At 37.1% G+C, this 18,653-nt stretch overlaps 1 protein-coding gene across 13 annotated transcripts in view; it reads left to right on the plus strand.

The window, feature by feature from the left end:
- SBNO1 (strawberry notch homolog 1) overlaps positions 1 to 18,653 on the plus strand; it is an 88,163-nt gene that overhangs the window by 15,661 nt on the left and 53,849 nt on the right. For all 13 annotated transcript variants that reach the window (XM_073312988.1, XM_073312993.1, XM_073312990.1 and 10 more), the window contains 18 exons: positions 839 to 935; positions 3,324 to 3,484; positions 3,664 to 3,797; positions 3,954 to 4,044; positions 6,519 to 6,680; positions 7,396 to 7,531; positions 7,611 to 7,716; positions 9,123 to 9,276; positions 10,440 to 10,622; positions 10,900 to 10,997; positions 11,161 to 11,312; positions 11,720 to 11,917; positions 12,280 to 12,450; positions 12,560 to 12,729; positions 14,133 to 14,264; positions 17,122 to 17,257; positions 18,015 to 18,127; positions 18,230 to 18,301. In XM_073312988.1, the coding sequence (XP_073169089.1) occupies positions 839 to 935; positions 3,324 to 3,484; positions 3,664 to 3,797; positions 3,954 to 4,044; positions 6,519 to 6,680; positions 7,396 to 7,531; positions 7,611 to 7,716; positions 9,123 to 9,276; positions 10,440 to 10,622; positions 10,900 to 10,997; positions 11,161 to 11,312; positions 11,720 to 11,917; positions 12,280 to 12,450; positions 12,560 to 12,729; positions 14,133 to 14,264; positions 17,122 to 17,257; positions 18,015 to 18,127; positions 18,230 to 18,301 (2,466 nt within the window). The remainder of the gene's footprint in view (positions 1 to 838; positions 936 to 3,323; positions 3,485 to 3,663; positions 3,798 to 3,953; positions 4,045 to 6,518; positions 6,681 to 7,395; positions 7,532 to 7,610; positions 7,717 to 9,122; positions 9,277 to 10,439; positions 10,623 to 10,899; positions 10,998 to 11,160; positions 11,313 to 11,719; positions 11,918 to 12,279; positions 12,451 to 12,559; positions 12,730 to 14,132; positions 14,265 to 17,121; positions 17,258 to 18,014; positions 18,128 to 18,229; positions 18,302 to 18,653) is intronic.

The following is an 18,653-nucleotide window of genomic DNA, read 5'->3' on the forward strand; positions in this document are numbered from 1 at the left end:
GCCACGGGATGATAATGGGCTATTGTCATCTCTTGGTGAGTAATATTGGGCACCACAGTGGTGGGTGCATTACATATGCATACTGTCCAATACTTCAAAGTCATTTGAATCTTTAACCAATGGAAATCTGCAACAGATTTCACAGAAATATTTACTTGAAGGTCTTTTCCTTTCTAAGTTACTTTACAGGTGTATATGTTGAGATACACTCTCAAATGCACGTCTGTGAACCTACATTTAATCCGTGGCACACTGACTGACTGCAGTAAAATAAAATTGTACTCCTTTTTAGCACCCCTTTATCTAAACATGAGTTATGTCCCCTGTGTGTCCCTGGTTATGTAGACTTATGCCCTGAAGTTTTGAATTCATGGCAAGGCAAACAAATAGCTTCCCATTGGTTCTCATTACATTTGGATAATTGAAGTTCAATTAAAATTTATACCAACTGGTACATAAAGTCAGCTTTAAAAACTTTATAAAACAGTTGGTCCACTGGCTTAGTTGCAGTGCTCACGCTACTTTGCAGATTTTAATTTTTTTGGCTCACATTTCCTATGCTAGTATCATTTAACTCACTTTCCAGTGATACTGGCATCCAGTGGAATGCCACTGTCTGTGAAGGGAGTCCCTACAAAAAGAATATGGCTGTTGAAGCCTTCTGGAATCTTGTAATTGATGTTCCTATTGCTCTCTGGTTCAGGTAATGCACTATTATGAAAACACTACTAATGTCAATGTCTGTATTCTAGCTTCCACTCAATGTTCCTGTACACTTCTAGGATGTTGAACATCAGCAATATATTATTTGACTAATGCAGATATATTTGTATTGTAGAAAGTGCCAGTAATAAAAGAGGAAGAGGAACCTGAGGAGGAGGATGAAGAAGAAATGGGTCATGCAGAGACATATGCAGAGTATATGCCAATAAAATGTATGACTCTCTGGTTGCATCCAAAAACTGAAGCTTTTTAAATGGTTTAATGCCCAAATTCCTAACAGAATATGTAGAGAGAGAATAGTAATGCTTTATAATGCATCAAAATCAAATAACTAAAAGGGGACCAGATTTTGCTCTTTGTGGAGAAAATTGCCTTCTCCTGCAACGGTCAACTTTTGAAAGAGGCTAAGATATTTGAACTTGAACTTGGCCTTGGACAGGTCTGATACTTTTTTGGTTTAACTTTCTGTCAGTACTTCATGAACAATGGTAAGTTTTTACAATAACATAGTTGGTAAGCCAAAACTTTGGCTTGCCCATGGTCTTTAGAATTGTGTCCATCTATGCACATAATTTTAAAATAAACAGTTGTTCCTGACTGCTCAGGCCTGAACTGTTGTCTTCATATTAGGGGGCTTTGTCTTACTGGCCAAGTACAGCATTTCAGTAACTTGATTACTGAGCAGTCACTAGCCTCAATCTAAGCATGGCTGGGGAAGTGTTTACGTGTATGTAATTTAAGTGCATGGCCTAAATTTTATTTTTTTTAGCAGCTGTTATAGAACTAAATATTAGTAAAAGTATTTCCACAGTTTATCTTATTTCAGAAATAAATTATCTTTAAAACAAATGAGCATTACTCTGCAGATGTATACTTAAACTTTGCAGCACTAAGAATATGGAAGTAACTGACTTAATTGATTTGTTTCACTGTCCAATCTGACATGTAAATAGAACATAAATAATGACATTAAATTGCTAAAAATTTAACTTTTAATAGCTCATGGTGTTCCTAACAGGTTTAAAAAAAATTACAGCATGATTTTAAGCAGTGTTTGAATCCCTTGGTTCATACTGCATACAAATATAGATCTGTTGAAGGCAGACCCCCACTAAAATGTTCATACTTTTAAGGGCAAAAGTTACCAATAAGATTGTCTCTGTAGAACTCCAAGATACACAAGCAATAGAATTTCACCACATGTTGTAACTTTAAAACTGATAGTTCTTTTCCATATGCGTCCAAAAAATGTTTTGCTTTCCACTGTCACTTCATCCTGGTTGCCTTTTATTTTTCCACAGCAGGATGTGGCACCAGTTTCCTCCCCTGGTCTTACCAAAAAAGTAAACCTTGTCCTTTTCAGCAGCACTGTAGTAACCCACTGCTCCTAAGGCTTCTCCTTTTATTCTTGCTTTCACTGCTGCTTTCAGTTGAAGAGTTCGCTCATTGGAATAAAAAGATTTAAGAGCTACACCCATTATGGTCAGTGTGTTGGAAAGACATATGACACTTTTTCTGAGCAGTTAATGTAAAATTGCACTCCTACGTGTATTACCTTACTGAAACGTATGTAACAGATTTTGTGGGAACCCAAGGAATGTAAGATTGTAAATCTTTATTCATCTTTTATTACAGCTCAACATGAGTGAAATACAGGAGTTTAGTTTAAGCAATTCAACATGTCACAAAACAGAAACTGGTTTTCAAATGCCCGTAAGCTCCCATATTGATGACATTGCTGTAGTCTCAACTGCTATTTGTAACCAAATGGTACAATACTTTTGAGAACATTAAGTCTATTTAAGTGACCTGCAAAGCTTTTTGGATTTTTTCTAAGAGTCCTCATATGACAGCATTTGTTTAAGTTCTCGTAACATTTTAAAAATTCTTTTTCAATCTTGTATTCCTTGGAGTGTGTGTCTTGGAAGTGCCTTTTCTCTCAGTTCATGTAACTTCATTTTTTTGTGGATTAGTGACATCACAAACCCAGTGGAACTGTGTGCTAATCACTGACTAATCTGAGCTGCTCCTAGTCAGACTCTTTTCTCTTCCCACACTCTGTGCTATAAGATAGTTTGACCACGTACACAATCTAGCAATGTGTAAATAAAGACTGGTTGAGGAAAGCTATTTATATGTTCTTGATATGAAAACAGCAGTGATGTCGTCAGAGAGCAGAGCTTAAGTCCTTCAGGGGACTTTTCTGTGAGGGAAGGCAGAACTCAGAGCCATTAGTTTTAACTTAAAAGGGGATTTTGAGAAAGCAGAAGTGGATCTTCATGGACCATGAGTCTTACAAGCTGAAAGTGAACAAACTCAAAAGCTTCGCAGGTCACCTTTAAATTACTTTCATTAATGAAATCGTGGATTAATGCATTCCTTTTTCTTAAAGGGACACCATTTCATATATTAAGAGCAGAAGCTGGATTCAAAAGCGCATAGGAATTTAGAGTTGTCCTGCATTTAACCTTAATCGTGAATCAAAAACACCTAGTCTTGGAAATTGTTATGGGGTTTTATCCACTTCTGAAATAACTAATGTAACGAGTGAAACTGTTCTGAATTATGTTTAGAACTACTGTTTTTTTCCCCCAAACTAGTAAAAATTGGTCTACGTCATCCTGATCCAGTAGTCGAAACAAGTTCGTTATCCAGTGTAACCCCTCCTGAAGTATGGTATCAGACATCAATATCTGAAGAAAGTATTGATAATGGTTGGCTGTCGGCATTGCAACTTGAAGCAATTACTTATGCAGCTCAGGTATGTTGCACTATAGTATTTTTTAAATACTTTATTTTCAGAATACAAAGGTCCACTGAAGGACTAAGTATTGCCTTTCAGGATCAGCTTGTGAAAGGGGGGAGGGGATAGTGTGAACTTGTCTGTTCCTGCTGGAATCTATAAATGATGCACTTTTGAAAACTTGTTTTCTTTCACAGCAACATGAAACATTCCTGCCTAATGGAGACAGAGCTGGATTCTTGATAGGTGATGGTGCTGGTGTAGGAAAAGGAAGAACCATAGCTGGAATAATCTATGAAAATTATCTGTTGGGTAGAAAAAGAGCTGTATGGTAAGTTAACGATTTGTGATGGTAAATTTTGTAGTTATTACAGTATTTAAAGTTAGTGTAAGCTTTTTTGGACAAAAATCTTGGATTGTTGCTCTTTTAGTCTTTTGCTTCAATAATTTTACAGATTATATGCTTTTTTTTTTGTTTTGTATCCAGGTTTAGTGTGTCAAATGATCTGAAATATGATGCTGAAAGAGACTTGAGGGACATTGGAGCAAAAAATATTTTGGTTCATTCATTAAACAAGGTGTGGAAACTTTTTACTATGTACAATTGAGGCAAACCTTTAGGTACGCTTGTGTGATGACATACATGTTACTGTTTAAAATTAATACCATTCTTAAGTTTTATGTTGAAACAAACAGGATTAATGGTGACCAGATACTCAACACAATTATTAACAATAAGGGGAAAGGAATGCAAGCCAAATACCTATCTTTAAAAGGGGGAACAGAAGACCTAGGGAATTATAGACCAGTCAGTCTAACTTAAATATCTGGAAAGATACTGGAACAAATGATTAAACAATCAGTTTGTAAGGACCTGGAGGATAATGTGGTTATAAGAAGTAGCCAGCATGGATTTGTCCAGAACAGATCATGCAAAACCAGCCTAATTTCCTTCTTTTTTTTGACAGGTTTACAAGCTTAGTGGATAGGAGGGAAACAATAGAAGTGATATAGCTTGATGTTAGTAAGGTTTTTGACACAGTCATAACATGTCTCTCGCACAAGAAAACTGGGGAAATGTGGTCTAGATAAAATTACTATAAAGTGGGTGCACAACAGGTGGAAAGACCGTACTCATAGTAATTGTCAATGTTTTGCTGTCAAACTGAGAGGATGTATCGAGTGGGATGTCTCAGATCAGCCTCAGGTCTGGTACTGTAGTACTTTTATTAGTGACTTAGATAATGGAGTAGAGAGTATATGTATATAGTTTGCAGATGACTCCAACCTGGGAGGCTTTACAAGCATTTTGGAGGACAAGATTAGAATTCAAAAGAAGCTTGACAAATTGGAGAATTGGTCTGAATTCAACAAGATTAAAGTCAATAAATATCAGTGCAAAGTACTTCACTTAGGAAGCAAAAATCAAATGCACAACTACAAAATGGGGGAGTCGCTGGCTGTGGTAGAACTGCTGAAAAGGATTTGGGGGTTGAAGTGGATCACAAATTGAATGAATCAGCAATGTGACTTACTGGCAAAAAAGGCTAATATTCTGGGGTGTATTAACAGGAGTGTTGTAAGACACATGAGGTAATTGTCCCACTCTACTTGGCACTGGTGAGGCCACAGCTGGAGAGCAGTGTGCAATGGTGTGTGCCACATTTTAAGGAAGATGTGGACAAGCTGGAGAGAGTCCAGAGGAGAACAACAAAAATGTTTTAGAAAACCTGACCTATAGGAAAGGTTAAAAGAACTGGGCATGTTTTAATCTTGAGAGACGATGACTGAGGGGGGACTTTGCTAAAAATCTCCAAATATGCTAAGGTCTGTTATAAAGATGGTGAACAATTGTTCACCATGTCCACAGAAGCTAGGATAAGAAGTAATGGGCTTAATCTGCAGCAAGGGAGATTTTGGTTAGATATTAGGAAAACCTTTCTAACTTTCTAAGAGTAGTTAAACTCTGGAATCGGCTTCCAGGAGTGGTTGTGGAATCCTGAACATTGGAGGGTTTTTAAAAACAGGGATGGTCTAGGTTTACTTGGTCCTGCCTCAGCGCAGGAGGCTGGAGTTGGACTCCTTGAGGTCCCTTCCAGCCCTACATTTTTTATAATTCCAAGTGACATGTAGATGGGGTTTTTTTCAGTTTGACTCTAAACCTGCAAATAATTACCCATATACACCTAACTTCTAGTCAGAAGTTAAGGGCACTATTTATGCTTGAAGTCCTTTTAGAGCTGGGCAGGGAATATTGCTTCCTTTTTTTTTTTTTTTTTTTGAGTTTGGCGTTTTTACTGCTTATTTTTCTTTTTAATGATAAATGGATAGCTAAAGCAGATGCCTTACTATGTAAGAGCTAAATGCTGTTACTGGTCATATTCACTGTCTGACTAAAAATGATTTTGCTTCCTCTTTTTAAAGTCTGTCAGACCAATGACTAGGAAACAGATGAGTAAATCATTGTTTTTTAGAACGTTAAGACAATTCACTTAGTAGCCACTATAAATAAATTTGATCTCTTGGCTAAATGCTGTATTCAACTTTAAAAAAAAAAAAAGGTCTGAGTACCTGTTGACTCATGATGACACATCTTGGCTTTACACTCAGGGAAACCCCTAAAGGGGGGGCCTAACCTGTAAAATCTGAAGCCATGGAAGATTATACCTTCCAGGATGCACTTACGAGAGCACCACCATACTATCATCTTAACCATGTTCCCAGCTGCAAATTGGGACCTAATCCTATAAATTGAAATCACTGGTGACTTCACTGTTATGTAAGGAATGCCGAATCAGTGCTTCAATCAGTGTCACTCTTTGAGCATTCACTAGATGCATCCGATGAAGTGAGCTGTAGCTCACGAAAGCTTATGCTCAAATAAATTGGTTAGTCTCTAAGGTGCCACAGGTACTCCTTTTCTTTTTGTGAATACAGACTAACACGGCTGCTACTCTGAAACTTGAGTTGTGAGGTGTCTCTTCTTGACTAAGATGCAGACAGACCAATTTTTGTAACTTACTAAAATGTAACTTTATCTCTTTTTTTGCAGTTCAAATATGGAAAAATTTCTTCCAAACATAATGGGAGTGTAAAGAAAGGTGTAATTTTTGCCACATACTCTTCTCTTATTGGTGAAAGTCAATCTGGTGGTAAATACAAAACCAGGTTAAAGCAGCTTCTCCACTGGTGTGGCGATGACTTTGATGGAGTTGTATCCTTTCATTTCTTAGTCTGCAACAGAAATAATTGAACCATAATATAAAACACACCTCTTTTGTTGGAAGGCAACCTTGTACATTTTATTTACAGTTATTTTAGGAAGGATGTTTTTCATTAATTTGAAACTATACAATTTGTCAGCCACCACAGACGTTTTCTAAATGCTTTATTCAAAACATGTAGCACACTGTACATGTGACCAACTAGCAGCCTGATTCTGGTCCTATGTTGGTGTAAATCAGGGATTGACTTCAATAGAGTTAATGAAGTTACATTGATGTAAACCAGAATGAGATCAGAATCAAGGCTTTGGTCTTTAAATAGGCAGGTTGAGCCTGGAATATGGTCATCAGAAACCTTACCTCTTGGTTAAATTGTACATAATTTCTTTCTAGTTCTTTTATGGCTTTTTCCTGGAAAATGCATAGTACTTCAAGAAAATTCATTCCAAAAATACATGAAAACATTATACTAAGTGTATATTTGAATCGTTTAAAATTGAATGTCTTGACATTGCTTTAAAAAAAAAAGTCAAATTGTTTCTGACTGAAGTCTGTGTAGAACATTTACTAATTAAAACTGATAGCTAATGAAAGTATAGAGTTCACTGCAAAAATCAATTAAAAAAAACCAAAACCCTCTGCATTCTAAGTGCCCTGTACTATATTGATTGTAGGATGCATAATTATTCCTTAATTAATATTCAGATAGTATTTGATGAATGTCACAAAGCTAAGAATCTGTGTCCTGTTGGTTCTTCAAAACCAACAAAGACAGGCTTAGCTGTATTGGAGCTTCAGAATAAACTTCCGAAGGCTAGAGTTGTTTATGCTAGTGCCACAGGTAAGTATTACTTAATACAGATGTTTAGAGAAAACTGACTTTTTATTGGCATTGGTACAGTGTGTGCTATTCCTTTCAGGTGCATCTGAGCCGCGAAATATGGCATACATGAACCGTCTGGGAATATGGGGTGAAGGAACCCCATTTAGGGAATTCAGTGACTTTATTCAGGCTGTTGAAAGAAGGTAATGTAATGCGTTAAAGAATTATAGTAAGAACAGCTATAGTTGTGGCTGCATTATGGTTTCCAGTTTTCCATTTCAGCCCTGTTTTCAGTCACTTATAGTTCTCCTGAAATTCTTTCAAGCTTGTTCTGTGTCTAAAAATGAACCTTTCTTAATTTTTTTAGCAAAAAATGAAGTAGATGGAGCTTGGGTAGGGATATACTTAGTTTAAAAAAAAAAAGCTAATTAACTTTCTAAAACCTACAATTGAAAAAGGTTGAGGTACAGTGGTTTTAAGTTAGAGAAGCGCAATTGGGTGTTGTGGTGAAATGTTTTTGATTTAATTGATCCTCATGAAAAGTACATAATGCACATACCCAGTATGCTTCATACAGGATAGATTTAGCTACAAAGTAAAAAGTGTAGTGAAGGGGCAAGCTGATTCTGGAGGTCTGGTGCACGGTGTATAAGGTCAACAGAAGTCCTGCTTCTTGGGGCTTTCTGGTGGTCCTTAGCCGGTTAGTTCCAGATTATGGAATTTACACTGTTCCTCGTTTAATGAAAACCGGAATACCTTTTAAAGAAAATGGGCACGCCATTCCCCAGAACTTTCAAATAATAAAAAAAAAATCTGGAAAGTGCCATACAAAAGAATGCAAATGTAACATTCTCTAACCATTTAATTCCCATTCACGTGGTTATAGTATTTGAAAAATACATTTCATACATTTTTTCTAAATCTTAGATCCTCTTTGTGTATCATCTTGTATTGCGTATAACAGACATTGTTCTCTATAGGGACTATACTAGTACAAACATACTATGTGTTAAGTATGCAACAAAAGTGAAACTAAATATATATAGACCTAAATTTTCAGCTAAATTAACTTCATAGTTGACTACCTTAGCCCCCGCCTGCACCAAAAGCTGTGCTGCTGATTGAAAATAATTTAGAATACCTGGCTGCTTAAGAGCCAAATTTGGCTCTTATGCCAGTATAAATCAGAGTAACTGAATGAACAGAAAATGCACTCATTTAATACACTCTTGAGAAATGTGTATTAAAAAAATCTGTCAGATAACTGTAACTTTGGCATGAAATTAGTGTAAGCATAAAAATGGGAAAAAAATTACAGGATGGCTACCCATGTATGTGTTAGGTCATTCGAAAGGTAGGCTGTGTGAGAATTATCTAAACGATCGTGTTACAGGGCATATTCAAAAGAAGGCAGAGTTATGGTTGTACGTGCAGCCTGATCTCTAATATTTTCTGATTTGTGTTTAATTATACAACTCTAATGCTCACGCACATTGGTTGTATGGAATACATATTCGTTTATTATTTTTCATAGTGTACTTTTTAATATGCTATTTACTTCTAAACCACTTAATACTTGGTATTTTTGTTTTATTTTTGTTTTATTCAGAGGCGTGGGTGCCATGGAAATAGTTGCCATGGATATGAAACTGAGAGGAATGTATATAGCAAGACAGTTAAGCTTTTCAGGTGTGACCTTCAAAATTGAAGAAGTTCTGCTTTCACAGAACTACATTAAAATGTATAATAAATCTGTGAAACTGGTAAGAATTTATTCAGTTTTTAAATCTTCATGACAGTTTGAACTGGTAGAAGCTGAGAACTTAATGGGTGGAGATAATTTGCTGTCAGGCTAGGCATAGTGTCCTAATTATACAACGTATGCTGCTGTTATAGGAAAAGAATTAAATCCATTAGCTTCGCTTTAGTATGAAGGTTCCATTACATTTGGCTTTTCTTTGGAGCAGGGAGTTGCTCTTACTCTGGAATAAAAAAGACTAAAAGAATTTACTTCAGAGACGTTTTTAAATGAGTCATTACAAAATCACAACAGGGTTCAAGATTTATGTTCCATTACTTATTCCTAGTCTTGTGCATAACAAGTCTGAATGATTTATCACTATAAAATTCAGACTACTTAATCTTCAGAAGGAACTCTCATATAAAACTGTGTAAACTTCTAATGAAAATTTAGTTCAAATGGAGTTGAATTGTAATAAAAATACACAAAATTACTCTTAATTTTAATGAGCCATCTTTACAAACAAGGGAAGTTGCAGTTTCTATAATTCACTTAACTCTTGGCTATTTTAATGGTCTTTTCTGGTTACTTGGCTTATATACACTAATACAATTTTTCTACATAGAAAAACAGTAGAAATTAATACCTTATATTGGATAATTGGATGGAACAAATAGTGTACATAATTGTATGTGTAAAAAACCAAGATCTATGTTGAGATATTGTTGTATTTAAATTTGCAATTAAGGCATGTTTAATGCTTTCTGAGGTCTATCTTCAAGTTTGATTTCTGAAGTACTTATCTTGAGCCAACCTTCTTGGTAAGCTTTCAAAACTTCACAGCATTAATTCTGCTGCACAAAACTATCCTGATTATAACAGCTACTTTTCATAGTTTGTCCCTAGTTTCTGGCAGGCAGGCAATTATTTATGTTTTGAGAACAAACAGTGTCTCTCTAGCTCACTCACATGAAATATTTTGCTATATACTTATTTGGTGTTGGATCTTCTGTCAGGTGACCATTTCTTGTTGTATACTCTTGTCCACCATTGCTTTTCAATTCTAATAAGTTTGTAAAAGACCGCACATGTTTCCTTCTTTGTCTGTTACCTTCCACTGTCATTAGTTACATATCTGCCTACTTTGAAAGGTGTGATTTGTAAAATTTTTGATTTCTTCTTCAGTGGGTGAATGCCAGAGAGAAATTTCAACAAGCAGCTGATCTTATTGATGCAGAGCAACGCATGAAAAAGTCTATGTGGGGTCAGTTTTGGTCAGCCCACCAGAGATTTTTCAAGTACCTCTGCATAGCATCCAAAGTCAAAAGGGTGGTACAGCTAGCTAGAGAAGAAATCAAGAATGGGAAAGTAAGTTGTTTAAGTCTGGTAGTAGTTCAGAATGTTTTGGAAACCTCTCTAAGTGTAGTACCATCCATATTACTTGTTCAAATGGCTTTGTTTCTAGTACTAATGTGTTTTGAAGGTGTGTGATGACATGCTTTTCAGCTTTCTGAGGTTCTTCTTGATTGTGAATCCCTGTTTGTCTAACTTACGAGAAGTAAAAATATGTTTTTTTTTAATCAGAATCTCAGGGCTTTGTGTTAATTGTATTTGTGGTTCTTCTTCCTCCCTCCCCCGCCCCCAGTGTGTTGTTATTGGACTACAGTCTACAGGAGAAGCAAGAACATTAGAAGCCTTAGAGGAGGGTGGTGGAGAATTGAATGACTTTGTTTCCACAGCAAAGTAAGTCTTCCTTTTTTTGCCACCTTATCAGTGGGTTTGAGTGAATTTTAGTGCCAAAGAATGGGGAAAAACTGAAGTCACTATATAACCATTTTTTTCCTTAACAGATGAAAATTTGGTAGAGGAACATTCATTCTTAATTTTGTTTTTTTCTTAAACACAGAGGAGTATTGCAGTCTCTCATTGAGAAGCACTTCCCAGCTCCTGACAGGAAGAAGCTTTTTAGTTTGCTGGGAATAGATTTGACTGCTCAAAGTAATAACAATTCACCTAGGGACAGTCCTTGCAAGGAGAACAAAATAAAGAAACGGAAAGGTAAAGTGTAAGCTGCTATTTTTATATATTTGCTATACTATTGAGGTAATGGCAGCACTTAAGAGAATTGCACAGAATAAGATTCTTTGTAGAATAATCTTTTTGTGGGTGGCAAATGGAAACGATTGGGACAGCTAATGGAATCTGGTTATTGGAGGACCAAATCTTGCACCTTCTATCTGTTTGATACTATAGATATGCAGGAAAGTTGCAACCTTTGTGACTCACGAAAAAACTGAAAGATCTAAAATGTTAAATTCATGTGCTTTCAGTTACGATTCACTGAAAAGCCCCATTTCAGTACTAAGGCTCTGTTTTTTTCCTAATCACTGCAGAGGTATGAAAACAGATTGTGAAAAATAGACTACAGATCTCTAAATCAATGTTCTTATTTTGGGGGAAAATAGGTGAGGAAATAACTAGAGAAACCAAGAAAGCTCGTAAAATAAGTGGCCTAGCTGGGAGCAGTTCCGATGAGAGTGAAAGCGACTCTGATGCCTCAGACAATGAAGAAAGTGACAATGAGAGCTCTAAATTTTTGAGTTCTGGAGATGATGATGACTTCAACCCATTCAGAGATGAATCTAGTGAGGACGATGAAGATGGTAAGATAATGTGGATACTCTTCCTTAAGTATTTAGCTGTATTTCTGAATATTACATGTCAAATATAATTTTATTTAACACTTCAGTGTGAGACAAAATAGAGGACATTTGTTATAAATGTATAATCTGAAGAAGTAGGTCCTGAAATTAAATAGCTCTAAAGTTGTCGTTTTATGCTTAGTGGTTTACCTATGATAGCTGTACTTGACCATATCTTTTAAAAGCATTTTTAAACTGCTTTTTTGACCTAGAATTTAACTAACTGGAAGAGATACAGAATTTGTGATTGTCCTTAGGAAAGTTAATTTTTTGAAAATGGGGAAGTGTCTTGACTAGTTACTTAATATTTTCTTTAACTTCAGACCCCTGGTTAATTAGAAAAGATCATAAGAAAAATAAAGACAAGAAAAAGAAGAAAAGTATAGACCCAGATTCCATTCAGAGTGCCTTATTAGCTTCTGGTCTTGGATCAAAACGACCTAGCAGTTTTTCTTCCGTTGCTGTTACCACTGCTTCTAGTACCAATACATCAGGTATGAATGAGGTTTGGAATTCTTCGGAGTCTCTACTTTTTCCCAACAATTGCAAAGCATTTAAAAAAGCGTAATTTCTTAAGGAATTGTTTTTGTCTTTACATTTCAGCTAACAGTAATACTAACAGCAGCTTTGTAACAAGTCAAGATGCTGTTGAAAGAGCCCAGCAGATGAAAAAAGAATTGCTTGATAAACTGGAAAAACTAGCCGAAGACCTTCCTCCTAATACTTTGGATGAACTTATAGATGAACTAGGTGGTCCTGAGAATGTGGCTGAGGTAGGTCCAGTGTAACTATTGCAAGTGAAGAATTTTTTGTTTCCCTCCATTTCGCTCAATATTTACATGTATTTTAGAAATCTGGTTGTGGTATTACTATTTTTCAAGATATGTAGTGATGTGAGCTGCATATTAGAGGTTTAAGCTGATAAGTAAGTCCATTAGTCTTGCAGGTCCTTATAACTCCAAACGCTATAGAAAGAAATGTAAAGAAGAGAAGGGATCTGAATAGATAAGGACTGGGAAAAACTGTCTATGATTTGATTTTTCTGTTTTTTTCGTTGGGTGAGAAATGCTGGCTTGTCTGTCTGTCTTTGTACTGTTTCTTAATTTCCTGACTAGTTAGCTAAAGCTGATATGCTGTGTGTAGCAATGTATGATTGTGCCATTCTCCTTTTAACTCCAGGTTTCTCTCCCGAAGTCCAGGCAGGGAAGACCTGGAGTGGAGTTGAGGACCAGGGAGGGCATGTGTGTAAAGCTTCACATAAGGGACAACACTTTTACCCACCAGCACTAAGAACATTTCTCCTGTAGGCTGTCTGTCCAGCAGAAACATTCTTTGTTCCCTTAGTTCAGAAGAGACCCTGTTACTTTCAGTGAATTTCTTTGGAGTTCTAGTTCCTTTCTTTCCCTTCACAGCTTTCCATACTTCCATTTACTAAATACTATGGCTTGTCTACATGAACAATTAGATCACGGCAAGCTAGTGTGTGAATCTACCTTGCACTACTAGCCAGTCGCAGTCTAGCTGTCCACGGACAATGCACATCAGCAGAGTGTTTTGTTAACATGTTTTGAGCTAGTTCTGTTTCAGAGGGGACCAATCCAGATCAAAGCACTCTGTTAACATGCTTAGTTCTGCTATGAGTGCAGTTGGACTGGACTAGATGACCTCTCGAGGTCCCTTCCAGTCTTATGATTCTGGGATTCTATGCGTGAGGAGGGTGCACACAGACCATGGCAGGCTATTGCAGGGTAAATTTACACTGCACTTGTTGCTGCTGAATTGGTTTTGTAGGTAAGGTCTTAGACTTACGAGTTCCATGACTTGACTACAGTAACAGTGAAATTCTCTAGTTACTAATGATGCCTTCATTATCAGACAATAAAAAACACTAAGATTGGTGGTCCTCCATCCCTTCCACATAACCTCTGCTTTATTGGATTGCCTTTTTGATTCCCAAGGTTATTCCAAAATAGGAGTATTGTGCGCTGCTCAGTATTGCATCAGTCAGGCAGCTTCAGGTATAAAATGTATCTTGGTCTTTGGATACTTGCAGTGAATTGTTTGCTGTCTTCTAAGGACAGTGTGTGAATAAATAGCACTGATGTTTGAAGTAATTTCATGTTCCATCATTTCAGCACCTCTACGATAAGGTTAAAAATATTCCTTTGTTTTAAAGATGACAGGCCGCAAAGGGAGAGTTGTAAGCAATGATGATGGCAGTATATCTTATGAGTCAAGGTCTGAACTTGATGTGCCTGTTGAAATTCTAAATATCACAGAAAAGCAGAGATTCATGGATGGAGACAAGGTAAACTACTTCTATGTAACTTCAAGGAATTGTTTTATGTTGGAGAAATTATAGCAGGTCTGTCCACAAGCAGTAGGCACTAGACTGTTAAAATGTGCAGTTCCAACCACAGTCTTAGCAGCACAGTATAATAGAAATTAACTGATCTACAGAATCATATACCCATTTTGCTCCTAAAAGCTCTGTCAAATACATGACTTTTATGGAATGTCCTGAAGGTCAACAGGCTTTTTCAGCTGGGAATGGGAATTGAACCATTAGTTTTAATAAGTCCTTTCTATTTAAAAGGAGAGACTCAAATTCAAGTGGACACTTCTAAAAACTCAATCTTCTGATACAGCACTCATTTAAAGAAAATAAATAAATCCAAGGCTTTTGCTCCCCAGCTGCTTATAAATACCTCATCTGGAATAGTAGGCAGTACTTGACACCTCCATTTCAAAAATGATTTTGCAGTGATAGAGGTATATAGGGAAAATGCATGAGTGACTTGTCATGGAAAAACTCACGAAGAAAGGCTAAAAAGATTTTGAAAAAATTGGGATTATATCCCTTAGAAAGGAGACTGATAAGAGACATAATAAAAGTGTAAAATAATGGTATAGAGGAGAGAGAGAGGGGCTTCTGTCCTCCTTGTCTCATAATAAAACAACCAGCAGAGATTCAATGAAATGTGGCTAATTCAAAACTGATAAGAAAATACTTCTTTACACACTATGTAATTTGGCTGGAATTCATTCCCACAGGATGTTGTTGAAACCAAACACTTAGCAACATTCAAATAGGGATTGGATATTTTTATGGATAACAAGAATATCTAGAATTGTTATAGTTAATACTAAGATATTTTGGAAAGGATATAAAAACAATTATCCTATATCTACCAACAGTGATGTTTCTTGTACCTTCCTCTGAAGTATCTGGTACTGCCCACTGTCAAAGACTGGGTGGACCACGCGTCTGACTCAGTATAACAATTCCTATGTTCCATACTTCTTGAGGAGTCTGAGAGCATCACCATGAGGCATGCTTCGGCCTGTCCCTCTTCCCTTTTCTCTCTGTTCACCCGTCTGCCTGTTCTGTTGTCAGTTTCAGTTTTTCTGGTAGTACTGGTAAAACCCTCTTGTAGAGCCTGTGGTGCCTTGAGTGATATAGCTGACCCTCAGCTAAACAGGGAAACATCTACAGGACTAGCTGCACCTCTGACCCCTTGCTGAGTTCATTGAGTGCACCCACTCATGTTTCAGGCCTTATGACCTCACCTCTCCTGCGATGGAATCATGCAAGTCTCTGGGTCTTAGACTGGGTTCTGCACTGCAATACACTATGGCTCAACCGTACTTACTCCATCAGATCTGGCTGGGTTCATGTACCTGCAGTTCTTGCCTCGGAGAGCTTCTGATCAGTGCATTACAGTGACTCAAAACAGCCTTCTTAAATCAAAGTATTTAACAGTAGGAACAACAAAAGAGGCTTTAAAGCTAAAGTTCCAAATGTCTGTCTGTCTTACTTCCTGGAAGCTTAGGAAGGCCTAGCTTCTTCAGACCCACAGGTTGGTGTCTGACCTGTCATGAATAGCTGCCAACTACTGTTTCCACTCTAGATTGAGCAACTTTAACTGTTGTTAGGCCTTTTGCAGTGTTGTTGTCGTATTGGTCCCAGGGTATGAGAAAGACAAGGTAGTTAAGGCAGTATATTTTATTGGACCAACTTCTGTTGATGGGAATGTACAAACCTTCTAAGAACACCCCCCAGACCTGAAATACTCGATCTAGTTCGAAAGCTTGTACCTTCCATCAACCGAAGTAGGTCCAATAAAATATTTTCTTACCTGCCTTGTCTCTCTGATAGACCTTTTGGTTCCTGGCCTTTGCAAAACAAGCTGTTACTTGGCTGGAGCCAAGGAGGTAAGATCTTCCCATTTAATAGTTCAGGCATTGTCTTTTTATTCCCCTCAAAGTGTTTGACTGGAGGTGTCTAATATGGAGCCACTGTCTTGCCTTCCTGCTTGTTTTTCCAACAGCCTGCTGGTAAACTAAATCAATATATTCATACAGTAAATGTTCTAATTAATGGTCTCCTACAATATTCATAAGTTAGAGCTGCTCCATATTGCCTATACCCACAGTCCTGTGAGATGCACACAGACCAACTTGAGAAATCCATGTTGTCCATCTGAAAGTTTTACGCTGACGACTGTTAAAAGTAACTCCTCAGACTACAGAGCTTTTTTTTTTAGCTTGGTTATCTTATGATCTCTCACGAAATCGCTTGAGTGAGTTGTAACTTAACTTTGCTGTTGCAGTTCTGTTACAAGTTGCATGTAAATATTTAAATCTTTTATTCTATTTTATAAATACCTGAGTATTTTCACCTGAGGATCAAATGCCAAAATGGTTTTATACTTGGCTATCAAGGTACCCTTCTCCAGTGCAGCAGCCTTATAATTTATATTGCTCGTGGTCAGCTGCCACCTTGTAGGAAAAGAGCTTTAGTTGCTATAGGAGTCTTTCTCCCTTTCTTTCATGAGGGGCTGGCCTACGTCACAGGAGCCTCTCCTCTGACATGGCAGGACCGGATGCCGATCTCTGCTGTTCTCCAGTTGCAAGAGGGAGTTGCTGGGACAGTAAAGTGATGACCCCCTTTCCTCTCTCAAGGCCTCTGTGTCTCTGTAGCATTTGTTTAGCCTAAACGCAAGAAGATTAAAGCTCATCCCCACCCACACCCAAGTACCAAAGCTAGTGATGTAGCTCCAGTCACGTAGCAATTGGTAATTCCAAAATCAGCTGTTTTTTCACAAATCTGGAAACTAAGGTTTGGTCTCAAATTCACTGCTAATTTTTCTTCTATGTAAAAGAACATTGCCATCATCTCAGAAGCTGCCAGCTCAGGTATTTCATTACAAGCCGACCGTAGAGCTAAAAATCAGAGGCGGAGAGTGCACATGACTTTGGAGTTACCATGGAGTGCAGATAGAGCAATACAGCAATTTGGTGAGTTAATGGCTGTATTTTAATTCATCAAGTTCAGAAATAATCTACTGCACTAGGCATGTCCATGGTTAGTTTTGGTATAATGTGGAGTATTCTGTTCGTTAGATGCTGTGAGTTATGTCTCATTAATTCTGGTGAATAAAAATGGTGGTGTATACAGAGATTTGTAAATGTTAGAATTAGTTGTTTTGCGTGTTCTGTGCATCTTCATGAAGTAATCAGAAACTTGGAGTGTTGCATTTGGTAATGTTCATCTGCACATAGTTTTACAGTAGAATTTACAGCAGAATCAACAACTTTCTAATTGTCTTGCTCGTGGAGCAGCAGGATTGCTAGGTTTAGTTATATTTAAGCTCCACCCCTCTTCCCATCCCATAGTAAGGCCAACTGTCTGTGCCCCTCAGTAGAAATTTTGCCTGTAGGCTTAGTGTAAAAAGTCTAAGCAAAACTGGTATTATACCTTGTTTCATAGTATGTGCATCCACAAACATTCCCCCTTTGTGCATAGCAGTTGTTTCTCTTTACAAGATTTATCTACAACTGGTATATAAATAGGATGGGTGTTCTGAATTTTTTTTAGTTCCTATCACATTGACTCTTTGCTTAAGAATGTATTAAGTCTGTGTGTGGCAAAAGTATCAGTGTCTCCCAATTGCTTGTTTATGATTCTGGAGACTTCTTTCTACTTTCCCATCAAATGTTCTGTGGAGTTCCTGTTTGGTTTTTGTAACTCTTTTTTTCACTTTTAAATACACAGGAAGAACTCACAGATCAAACCAAGTTACTGCACCAGAGTATGTGTTCCTAATTTCCGAATTGGCAGGAGAGCAAAGATTTGCATCTATAGTTGCCAAAAGATTAGAGAGCTTGGTAAGACTGTTATGTATAACTCAGTTAAAGCACTGTACATAGTCTATTTTTCAGTACAGAGACCTCTTGTATGTTTTAATTACAAAGGTATTGTCTTGACAGGGAGCTCTCACTCACGGTGACAGAAGAGCAACAGAAACTCGAGACCTTAGCAGGTTCAACTTTGACAACAAGGTGACATCTCCTTAGTTTATTGTTTTTGTTTTGTTTTTTTGTTTGTTTGTTTTTTTTAAATAAAAACAGATTGCAACAATACTTATACTAGGCAAAATGAAAAGGTGCCTGTGGAGGAATTCCCTCTCATTCTTCCTTTTTGAACTGTTGTATTTTGCTTCTTTCTCTGCCCACTGTTTGGGGAGGGAATGTTGTACTCTGCTTATAAAGTGCCATGTAAAATTACAGCATATATAGATGACTTAATCTACCAGGTAAAGTTCCATGTTTTAACCCTAAGCAGTTGGCTGTCTTTCAATCAATCTGTTGAGCGTCCTGAACCTGGGGAAATGACCGTGTTAAGGAGAAATTA

This window comes from Lepidochelys kempii, chromosome 15, assembly GCF_965140265.1.
Source record: "Lepidochelys kempii isolate rLepKem1 chromosome 15, rLepKem1.hap2, whole genome shotgun sequence".
Classification (NCBI taxonomy): Eukaryota; Metazoa; Chordata; order Testudines; family Cheloniidae; genus Lepidochelys; species Lepidochelys kempii.